The sequence below is a fragment of the Akebia trifoliata genome, chromosome 11 (assembly GCF_017979445.1).
Source record: "Akebia trifoliata isolate Shusen 1 chromosome 11, ASM1797944v1, whole genome shotgun sequence".
NCBI lineage: Eukaryota > Viridiplantae > Streptophyta > Magnoliopsida > Ranunculales > Lardizabalaceae > Akebia > Akebia trifoliata.
In genome coordinates this window covers 11,539,299-11,551,601 of record NC_141385.1, presented here as the reverse complement: position 1 = coordinate 11,551,601, position 12,303 = coordinate 11,539,299, and the positions used below count along the sequence as shown (strand labels likewise).

Here is a 12,303-nt window from a genome sequence, read left to right as displayed (position 1 = left end):
TAAAGGGACTATTTCACAAGTTTAAAGTGACTACTTGGAAATAGTTACTTTAAAACCATTGAATTCGTTATCATTGTGAATTTATTTTTTAACGAAAATGTGATCATTCATGTTTTGGTAATTAGTTGGAATCTTAAATAACTCATTTTCAGCTCATGAAATGGTAATTCTCCCGTGATTATATAGATTAATTCTGATTTATTCCAATTCCAATTTTGATAGTGAAATAAATAAACTCCAATTTAGACTAATCAATTCTTACTTCGATTAGACATAAATTCATGGTCACCTTTCCGGACAGGACATGCGATATGAGGTCGTTATGAAAAGAACATATTTTTGGTACCTTTATATGACCAAAAAGGGCATGGGAATCCACCGTAAATGTCCTATAGATGGCGTTAAGAACCCTCTTTTGTAAGATCAATCAATGGGTAAGCAAAGATGAGTGATGAGAGTCTATGGTTCAAAGTGAGAATAAATTCCTCTAACGTGTATTGGTTCTTTTGAAATTGGTATCTGGTGCTCATATGAGAGATTGCTGGAGAATTCAGGTCCCCTTGAATGTTGAAACATAATCTTCTCTCTTCAATTTTGTCTTGAAAACCTAAGATTGTGACACTTGGCATTTAAGACCTCTGTATCAAATTTATCATGATCAACGAACACGTAAGGTTTTGACACATGGCATTTAATTGACATTGCCAAATATCTATTTTTTAGTCAAACACTTACGTGTTCAATAAAAAAACAAACCTTTTTTTTTTTAAAAGCTTTGACAGGCCGCACATACCAACCACTCTAACATGTATTCAACAATTAAATATGGATAATATTTAAGTGAAGGGCATATAGAGTTTCGAAGGTGTAACCTGGGGAACAAACCTAATTGCCCTTACCATCTCAACTAAATTCCAATGATATACAAAAAAAAAAAAAAAAAAAAAAAGTAAAGTTGTTGAAAAGAATTACAAAAAAAAATTTCTCTTTACAAAAGTCATAAAAGTAACGTCAAACACAGCCTAAATTTGTCACCTAACGTGCTATTTGCCTCTTCACCCGTCCCTTAATTATTGGAGTACATGCTTGGATCCTCTCAACGACACTACCACCATGGGCATACAGAACAATGGTTTCGTGTTGTAAGGATAGAATAGTCATTTACCTTCCATTATGGATTTTAAGAATATTTTTCTATTTTAACTCTCCTTAGTGAATATGGGCAAAACAAGGCCTAGTCTATAATCCAATGTTTCATAAATAAAAAATTCCATGGCCACCTCTCATGCTGAATAAGTGGCCCAAACAGTCCAAAAAACATGCACTTTCCAGATATCGATCCTTTGACTTGACCAACTATCATCTCTTAATCAGATGGTTAGGATTGTTCAATCAAATTGGATTTTTATGCAGGGCAGTGGACCAAGGTGAACACAAAGAGAGTAGTGCCCGGCATCGATTAAGAATGAAGGAAAGAACAGAATTATCCAAATCTCATTGTTTTATAGTGGGAACACTAGTAACAGAAAAGGGTTACATACATGCATGCCTCTTAAGTGTCTTCATCACTTTAAAATTTCCTAAAGCTCCAAAACTATGTAAACAGACTAAGAAATTAAAAAAGAATCAAACCTTATATACAATTATGGCATAGCTTCCCCTAGTCGTCAAAACTGGTGCACGGGACTTGAAAATAGTAGTATAAAGATGTTGCATGTGAAATCTGATCCAGTTCACCAACACAGCTTCAGTAGTCTTGAAAACTTATTGCCTTTTTTATCTTAAAAGTGCTACATTAGTTTGTGAATATCGTCTTGTACTTAGGCCATTTCTGAATCTTCAATTTCGGAGTTTAACACAAAGCTGGGAAATGCTAGGGTTATGTCCCTGAACAATAGCAGCCAATGTTGCAAGTAATTAGAAATCCATGACATTGTGATGAACAATTGCATAGAAACAAAATATAGGCATTTTTTTCCTTTTTTTTTTTTTTTCCTTTTCTGTTTGCAGTGAATTAATGAGTAAGCTCAATTCAGGCTCACTTCAAGTATGGAAGAGTCATGTTCTTTATCAAAGATGGATTCCGTGCTACAAATTCCTTCCATTCTTCTGGATCAATCTTCCCATCACCTTTTGAATCTGCGTCAATGAACGTCTGTAAATGAAAAACAATGTGAATTGATAGAGCAAAATTAAAAAATATGAACCTAATGTTGTTAACCAAGAGGAGTGTATTCAAAACCTTATCCACAATTGTTTCGACGACATCATCTGAAAGGATCAGATCTGATTCATTCAAAAGAGCAACCACCATCTCCTTCAACTGAGAAGTAATTATACAAAATGTTTCTAAATTAGATATATGCACATTGAAATAGTTGCAATAAGAGCACTACATTTGAGAAAAAGAAAAATAATTTCTAGAGAAAAAAATAGCTGAATAATGGAGACTATCTTAAAAAATACTCCATTTGAAATTGAATATCAAGACCAAAAATACTAAAAGCACTGTACAACATAAGCTGATAAATTTCCTAATGACATCCCTCGTATCATAAAGACAACACCAGAGGTGGTGTTACTATAGTGCAATCATGCTTTATGTCATCAGATAACTGGTTTAAGGGTAGTCTTCTCACGTTGGTTTTATTAAGTTATTAGAGGCATTCTTGAAATAATGTTTTGGGGTGTAGTATACATTTGTGTTGAGAGAGGAATGTTTGACCAAATTGGCATGTGCATCTCTCCCGTTCTTTCGCGCTTGTTCTTTTCTACATTTCTACTTTTCTTTCTCTAGAAATTTTCTTAATTCTTCCTCCTTTTTTTTTTTCTCAAATGTAATGAAATCCTTCTTTAGTACAAGCTGTTTACAGTATATACTCCAGGTTGTAAAATAATTTTTTTTATTAAGGTCAGGTTGGGGTTCAACTAAGAAAAAAGAAGTACAATCATATGGTTGGGAACATAACTTGATATTAATCTTTGTTGTCCCCCTTTCTATATCCTATCGACTGAGTGAGAGATTGCATGTATCTCAAAATAGAAGCCAGTGCTGAAAATACTACATTTATGCCATCGTAATATTTTTTTTCTCTAGATTCCTTTACAAAGTAACCTACTATTAAAAGTCCAAGGGATGCAGACAATCTCAATTTCATACTCGCGGTATGAGAAAATGTTATTAACTGAAGTTTTTGACATAAAGTATGCACAAAGAAGTTTCCTTCACCACACAAGTTAATGGGATTAACCATTAACGACATAAATGTAATGTTTAACAATGGGAAAAAAGTTGCAGTACTCACCTCTTCACGCTCAATATAGCCAGTCTGCCTTAGATCATACAATCTAAATGCAACTGCAACAAGATTTTTCCCTAAGTTAGTAGCTTTAAATGGGTACAATATAATGCAGGGAAAAGGGAAATCATCTACATAAACACATTTAGTATACATAAGAAATGTGGATTATAAGAAACTGTCTCTTACACATGACTTTATCTGCTATGGGAGCATTTGGGTGAAAGACACCCAATGATCTAACAAATTCCCCGAACTCGATAACCCCATTGCGCTTGACATCAAACAAATCAAATACCTACAATAGATGCCCAAACAAATTGCAGTTACAAAAATAGCAAAAGTACCAGAGATGATGAAGGACAATATTGAACACAGAAAATATTGTGTTCAAAATACCTCACAAATCACAATCTTTTAGATTTACGAGAATTTCAAAGCATGAGAGAGTCATTGTCGTGTGGGTGTTCCAGTATGACCATATCACCACAATTGATGCTCATGGTATTTTTGGAGTACCTCTAATCTCTTATGAAGTAAATACACGAAAAATTAGCTAAACTATCATGAAAAGTAATGAACTAATAATACACACCCTATCAGCAAAGAGATTTTGCTTGTTGCTGTTCTTGAAGAGAGCCAGCTGGAGTTCTTCCTGTTAAGGGAGATGGAATAGAAATTTAGCACTCTATGCATGGAATGTGTCAGGCAGATCAACCAAATAGTTGAAACTAACCTACAGTGCAGCAAAAATCATAAACTTCAGAATGCAGACCTCAAAGAAATACCTTGTGAATAAGCCCATCGTCAATTATGGAACTGCTTAGTTTCTTAAAAAGCTCATATAAAGCCTGTACTTCACTCACTGTAACTGCCAAAGGGGAAAAAAAAGTATTTCAGATTCCCATTTCGAGAACTCAAGATGTATAATTGATTTACATTCCATGTAGTTGGGAATTAGAGAATGTGACTAAATCCAATGTTTTCAAACATTGGGGCTTGAGACAAGGTGCTCAGCTAGCCAATGCCTCAAGTCGGAAGGCTCACATGCATGCAGGGGCAGAGCCAGGATCTTCTGGCAAGGGAGGCAAACTAAAGTTAATGGTAAAGTAGAATAGCTTGAAGAAGACTGGTTTTGGGGAGAACAAGCATTTTTGGCTAGAGGACGAAGAAAAATGCACTTAGGTCATTCCTTATTAGTATATGAGAGAAGACCAAAGTCAAGGGGGTAAAGTCATCAGTTTAAAAACATAAGGTATGTCAAGCATTCACCAAAATGCCCACATGCCCCAATGACTTTGGTCTTCTCCAATAGACTAATGCAAAATTACTTCATTACCCTTGTCTTCATCCTGAAACCAAAAAACCTTTGATTTCTCTTTCCAAAATAAGTCATCTTCAACCTCTTAGATAAAAAATATATCCTAATTTTCAACCTTAAAGATTAATCTTCTTTAACATTCAAATCTAAAGGACAAGATAAGATTTTTGAATTAGAAGATTATGAATATTTTAAAAGGAAATTTAGATTTTCTACAAGGGATTAAGGTGATGTTCAAAACGATTGATTGAATATGAAATGAATAAATCAAAATTAATTTTCTTTAGAGGTTGAAGAGCTCGATGACTGATTTTAGGAAAAGAAGTTGAGGATGTTTTGGATACAAGGGATTTAGGTCATTTTTTGTTATTCTAGTAAAGAAAAACAAGGTCAAATGGGGCATGTCATCAATTTGAAACATAGAGATCTCTTAAACATTTATCAATTTGATACAAGAGTATCTAATCACCCAAAAAATTTGGGGGATAGGGGGCAAATAGGTCATAGTGGGTATGTCATCAATATAGAAACATAATTGGGGTATCTCAAATATTCATCAAAGGGTGGAGGGATTTCTAAATCACTCAAAAAATTGTAGGTGGGAGGCAAAATAATTTAACGGGGAGGGAGGGAGGGGGGGCACCATGCATGGTTTTTAAACTCAGTATCTCATCTCGTCTCGTTCAGCTCCGATACCGAGTCATCTCGGACTATTTTTCCAATACATTTGAGACGTCTCGTGAAACAAATCAAAAAATTGAACGTGACTCGTAAATCTCGGTCAAAAAATGACTTTGTGAGTTGGTCTCGTTCAGCTCTGATACCGAGTTAACTCGGACGATACGTCTTGGTCTCAGACGAGTTTAAAAACCAAGGCACCATGATCAAAGGGGTATTTTGTCAGCTTGAAAACACAAAGTATCTTAAATGATTAAGGGGTTATTTAAATTACAAAAACAGTTGAGGGAGGCACCTCCCTCCCCCCCAGTCCCTTCTTCGCTAAATTTTAAATAAATAATATATCATATATAAATAATTAATATTAAAAATGAAATTAAAAAAAAACAATGGTAGCCACCATATAAATCCAAATTTCCAGTTTCAAATCCACGTAATTGAATTCCAAGTTTTATTTCCCTATATTAATAACATTAAAAAAAAACTATTTTATGTTTCAACAAGAAATAAATTATATATATTGTAATAATTAAAAGTTTTTGCAATAAATAACTATTTTATATTGATTGCAAATATATATATAGCTCTTTCAACTTCTTTACACAATGCTAAATACTGCAAAAATTAATTAATAAATCAAATCAATTGAACTTGTGTTGCATATAATACTCTTGCTTTTTCAAATTTATTTCTAAATGTCCAATCATGTTTGTAGCACTACAAAGAAATAAGAAAATGCTTTAAAATGCAGTTTAAAAAAAGACTAAAATAATAGAGAAAACAGTGTGAGAATATGCCTCAGACAAAAGGCACATGTCTTAGTCCACTAAGGCATACATCTTGAGAGTGCCTCTTGTTCTAAAGCATGGGTCTCAACTATTTTTACATTTGTTTCTTGTGCCTCAGGGTGTTTTTAATGAGCTTCACATTGAGGCATGTCTCAAGGCATAAGCCTCACCTGTAAATACATTTGATTAAATCTACAATCTACATAAATGATACATATCTACTGATATATGCTCTCTAGAATTTGTGGACAAATGATTTTAGGTTAAGTTCCATGAACATTTCGTAGGACATCTAGACAAGGAATACATGCAGAAGGATCCACCACTTGACAAGTCCTAGTTAAGATATTTCATAACATACAATCGATTAGATTGGATGATTCCAACCATCCATCCCGTCCACCTCATTCTTAACGATTGTCAAGAATTGTATGACAAGTTCATCAAAAAGGAGGGAGGGGGTTCCATTGTATCCACATGGGTCAAGATGGAAGCCATATCCATATCAGATGCTTAAAGTTGTAAGTGTAAATATCCAACCATGCTCCGTGTCCTTTCTGTATTGCGTGGTCACTTTTGTCCTAGAAGATCTTTTAGTCAGGAGTTACCTAATGGAAAGTCCTAAACGGTGGTTGATCTTGCAGATGTTCTAAACCAATTAGCCATCAATTCAAAAAGTTTCAAATTTGATGTTTGAACTCATAACACTTGATATTATTATTATCAATATAATTCAAATGGTTATCATGCCAATCAATTACATTAAACTGCAAAATGATTGAAATAGAAGACTTCCTGGTTGGAAATGAGAAGGTGAAAGATAAACTCTCAAACATGCAAATGAGTCAGAGCGATGAGATCTATACTCACAAGGTGTTTCCGAAGCAAGAACGGTAGGCTCCTCGTACCCAGGAGTTTGTGTTGCCTTCTTTGAGTAAAAGCAACCCATACAAACAAGCACAACACTAAGAACACGAGAGATTATATGCAGTCAACTTCTAGTCTATTGATGCTATCATTAAATTGTACCTGTAATGTCCATTCAATAACAAACTGCGTTAAGTCAAATATGCTTGGAATCTCCAGAATACCGATCTATCATTACTTTATATTTTCATTATAAAATGCTAATTAAAGGAAATATATTAATACTTGAAAATTCGGAACATTCATGTCGCGACAACCTCTTGGACAAGTCAACCAGAACAACAAGAAGACGATTTCCAACAACCCAAGAAAGCCATGAATGGACATAAAATGTAGCTATAGTTTGGAAAGGAAATTCATATAAGAGATGATTAGAATGATGAGAAGGAAAATCTATAAAGATAAGACCATTTCCAATTCACCAAATTCCCATCATTGTCTCATGTACCACACCACATTAAACAAACTGTCTAACAAGATTGGATATCTAAGAACCCTTGACACCCACTTCATCACCATCAACTAAACCTTATTGCATAAATTGGGTACTGAAACATGAATCCTATTTCTCTAGTCAACTCTATCTTGAACTATATCACCTCACCAATTTCAATCCTACAAAAAACACCACATTTAACCCAAATGACCTATTTTTTCCAATCAAACTAAAACCTAAATTGGACCAAAAAAACAAAAAAAATCAGTTTTTGATGAATCTTCATCAAGGGAAAGTAAAAAAACAAAATCCAAATACACAACTGGGTATTAATTCTCCTAATTGGAAATCATATTTAAATAATGAATTAGAGATCTGTAAGACCCAAAGCATCATCTGGAGTAAAAAAGATTGATACTTTATTGGTTCTTTAAATTAGTTTGACTGATTGGAGAGTAGAAAGAACTTCAAAATGAAATTTTGATCAGAAGGTACGGAAGATTTGCATAAACCTCTTTTATTGTTGCAGAAATATATAAATAAAGAGACACCCAAAGACATGAATGACACATACATTAAAGAACTAAAATCTTTGCTCGAATAGCAGATACTAGTCGATGAAATCTAACAAAATAGTGATGGAGAAACAAGAATTTAAAGAGAAATAAAGAAAGAAAATGAGATTTATCTGAACTACCCCTTCTTTCTCTTAGTTTTATCAGCTTATCTCCTTAGTCCTTCACAAGTTGGCCTCTCTCTCTCTCTCTCTGTCTGTCTGTCTCTCTCTCTCTCTCTGTCTCTGTTTTGTTTTCTATGGAGACAGCTTTGAACGGTTCCCTCTCTTTCGTCAATAGTTCTTACTTAATATTTCGACTCTGTATTTTATGTTAGAATATAAAGATTCTCTACTCCAAGTAGTTGGATTGTAACCTGACTCCAAGTTTCATTGCATGACACATTGCTTTCCATTGGGCCATTGGCCCGCTCATGTGATTGCTATAAATATTGGAATTGAGATTGAGTCGTGATAACCTGACTCTCCCACGTGGCATACTCAACATACTCTCCTGACGTGGCATGTGTTAGAACCATAGACTTTATTCCTCGAGATACACAATTGTACATCTACATAAATCCATGTATTTGTGTATCCCAGTGAAAGAAAAACAATGGTACTGGCACATGCCACATCAAGATAGTATTTTGAGTATGCCATGTGGGGGTGTTCAATTATCGTTACTCTCATGAAAAATGTCGATTGGAAATATCGTGTGAACACATAACCAATATTATGATTTTCAAAGATGATGATCATAATCGTCTATAATCAAGGAAGACGTTATGCTCATTGTCATAGCTTCTTTGATAGGTGTAATATTAGAGAAGAGATTGGATCGATCTGCTCAATATGCATAACCATCAAAGTTAAATTGAATCTTGATTTTTTTTTTTTCCAAATTTTTTTTATTTTATTCTCTAAATTTTATTATTATTATTATTATTATTAGAGTTTACTCGTGCCCACAACATCGGCATCTTCTTTTAACATAAAAAGAGTAAAGACAAAAAAAAAATTGAAATGATATTATTAAAAAAAAATTGAGATTAAGAGATAAAAAATGAAAAATAACAAAATGAATTAAAGATAAGATATAATAAAATTGAAAATAATAAAGAAGAAAGATAAGAAAAAAAATGTAATATAGGTCGATGTGAATGTGATATTTGTCAGACCACAAAATTGTAATTAAAGGGATATTTAAGGGAATTGAATCCGTTAGATTTTATTGATTTTGATCATCGTTGATTTCAATTCAAATTCTCAAAGTGATGGAACTAGAATTGGGATCGATTTCGATTCTAGGTTTCCAGAGTACAAATTTATTTCCAATATTTCTATGGCCTTTCAAGACTTTTTCAATTTCCACATTCCTTCTAATGGGACCGTACTTTTAATGGGACCTTAAATGCCACGTGGCACACATAAGGCTGTAAGTAATATATTACAAACGTTCTCTGATGTACACAATAGTATTTTTTTCCTTCTTATTAGCGATATAGTCTAAGTATAAGAGGCACGTGTCGAGACAAAGACATGAGGGGCTTAGATTCACCCAACAGACACACGTGCTACGATCATAAAACTCGTCAGCCCCATCTTTCCCAGTTAACCCAACGAGTGAAATCTAGGGAAGTGGCAGTCAATGGACGGGTTTGGACCGGGTTTGGTTGAGCCTGATCCAGTTCTAAAGAAACTAATTCAACTTTAGTGGGGTAATTTTTAACACGATCCAACAAAATGACTCAAAAACAAAAACAACACAAAATTAGCGGGTTTGGATTGTGTCCAACCTTGTCTAAATTTTAATTGTATGAACCCATCAGACCCGATTATTAAATGAGTTGTGCTCGGGTTAGGAATATCAAACCATTTTGACTTGCTCATAAGCGAAGCCAGAATTTTCTTGGAGTTGGAGGGGGATTTATTATTGTGGGAGATATCGGTATATGTGGATGTGTGTTAGAATCATAGATGCTTTTCTTCGAAATACGAGTGAGATCTCAATGAAGATGTCTATGGTTCTGTGCACATTAATGTCTCCCACGATGTTCCTCGTAATGTTACTTTAGCATTATTCTTTATGAATCGGTAAGGTTGAAGAGCTTGAAGGTCATTGTTTATGGGAGAAAAGTCAACGATTTTTTATTATAAGAACATGATATTTGAATCATTTCTCATTAATTTATGAGAGAAGACCTAAGTAAAATGAGCATTGTGATCATCTATTTAAAATTATAGAGTTTCTCAAATATTCACCATAACTTAAGAATGCACCATTGACATTGGTCTTCTATAATAGAATAATGCAAAATGATCTCATTACTCTCGTCTTTCACTTGAAATCAAAATGATTTTGATTTCTCTTTCCAAAACCGTCAATTATCTTCGTACTCAAGTAAAAAAATTTACCTTTGTCTTCAACTTTAAGATTAATCGACTTTAACCTTTAAACCTAAAGAAAAATAAATGATTTTGGAAGTAGAAGATGATAAGATTTTTTTGTAAAAATTAGAGAATTCTCTAAAAGGGATTAAGCTAATATTCAAAAACATGGATTGAAAATGAGATTAACATTAATTTACTTGAGCTTGAAGATATATAATCGGTTTTAGGAAAAAAAGTTGGGTATTTTTTTGTTAGAATTTGAAAAAAGAGTATTTAGTATCGTTACACTAGAAAAAGAAGAGTAAGGTCAAAGTGAGCATTACCATAAGTTTGAAAAAATAGGGGTATTTCAAATATCCACCAAATTGGAGTGCCAAAATTACCCCCAAAAAATAGATGGGCTAAGAAGTAAGAAGGTTATGTCATCATTTTGAAAACACGAGGGACATCGCAAAAATTCATCAAAATTAGGGGAGGGAAGAAAAATTGGAAGGGAAGGTGGAATGGGGAAATTTGGGGGAAGGAAAGTAGGAGCAACATGATGGAATGTATGGAGAACTTTTTCTATTTTCCATTCCTCGAGATTTATATGTTCTTAGGTGGGAAGCTTGATCTTATCCAATTGATTTCCTCTTGAGATGTCGATAGTTTTTTAAACCACTGCAATGTGCCTGATTCTGAAATGGTTGAAGGGCCAAATGAGATAAGGATGAGACCTCAGTGTGATGCCTGTCAAAGATCCTCTAAAGTTTAAATTAGTAATGGTGGGAATGGAATTGAAAATTTTGAGAAAATGATGAACAATATAGTTGTAGAGATGAGATAATATTTTTTGTAAAGAGAAAATCAAAGTTCTGAACCCCCCAATCCTCGAAAGGGGATTTTATAACTGAAATTCATGGGCATGCGTCACCACATAACTGGTCTAGGTAAAACGTCGCATTAGATGTAAGCTGGACGGTGGTTACTGACTTTTATTGGGGGTTGTGCCTACACCTCATTAATGTATTCCCTCGAATTTGATTAGTAGTATTTAAGCATATTAAATGTTGAATTGATATGATTTCACTGTTTTGGGTGGGTGAGTCTAAAGATGTCAATTTTCAATTAGATTTGATAATTACTAGCATATATCCCTCGAGTTTAATGTTTTTTCTCTTGTGTCTGAAACCTTGAAACCAAACTTGTGAAGATACCGATCTAAGAATTGATATCCACGTTCCATTGGTCTACCTTGGTTCAAGGACGGTCGTTTTACCCATTTGGCATGTCTCTCTTCAGAATAGTGCTGAAGATTTTGGTCGTATGTGCTTGGTTTTGGCTATGCTCACTGAGGACCCTCCTCAAGTGGGGATGGGGTCAGGTTTTTTCTATTCTGAAGGGGCTCGATCTGAACACTATTCTTGACTTTGATAAGTGTCTGTCTTGTCTCCACCTTTACTACAATTATGGGGGATGAACGTTTTATCCATCCCTTTGTGTGGGCTCCACTATATTGTCTTCTCTCTTCATCCCTTCAACTTTATTATCTTTCATCTCTTCCCCCCTTTCTTTCCCCTTTTTTTCAAGAAAATATAATTTTTATCTACTTAATATTCATGTATATGTATATATATAAAATAAAGTCAAAGCCAATTGCGCATTTTTAGGTCCTAGGCTCCTAGCCCAGCCTTGATTTAAGATATTGGAAAAAAATTTAGCCTTACTAATCTTTGTAAAGAATCAAAGTCCTAAACCTTGTTTTTTCAGATGGGTTTGGCTGAGTGGAGGTAGTAGACCCAATCGATGGTCTTAACAAAATCTTTAAATATCTGAGTGAAAGCACGACCATGAAGAACATCTATGAAATTTTGTACATAAATCTAAAAAGTTGGAACCTTCACAATAACTAATTTAAGAGGTTGTTT

The 12,303-nt window shown here is 34.0% G+C and overlaps 1 protein-coding gene across 5 annotated transcripts; it reads right to left on the bottom strand.

Annotated features, from left to right (window-relative positions):
* Positions 1-1,475: 1,475 nt before the first annotated feature.
* Positions 1,476-8,285, bottom strand: LOC147390930 (calcineurin B-like protein 4). 5 transcript variants are annotated; one of them, XM_086458592.1, is made up of 9 exons: positions 8,147-8,285; positions 6,957-7,115; positions 4,088-4,170; positions 3,895-3,954; positions 3,489-3,597; positions 3,306-3,358; positions 2,243-2,323; positions 2,043-2,139; positions 1,476-1,887 (listed from the first exon to the last, which is right to left on the bottom strand). In XM_086458592.1, exons 2-8 carry the CDS (start codon positions 7,033-7,035, stop codon positions 2,089-2,091), a joined length of 516 nt encoding a protein of 171 aa, XP_086314718.1. In that variant the 5' UTR covers positions 7,036-7,115; positions 8,147-8,285; the 3' UTR covers positions 1,476-1,887; positions 2,043-2,088. The 5 variants fall into 5 exon arrangements, with proteins under 5 accessions (XP_086314718.1, XP_086314714.1, XP_086314715.1 ...); XM_086458588.1 differs by having other exon boundaries at positions 2,043-2,155; positions 6,957-7,116; positions 8,149-8,285; XM_086458589.1 differs by having other exon boundaries at positions 2,043-2,155; positions 8,024-8,156.
* Positions 8,286-12,303: the final 4,018 nt, after the last annotated feature.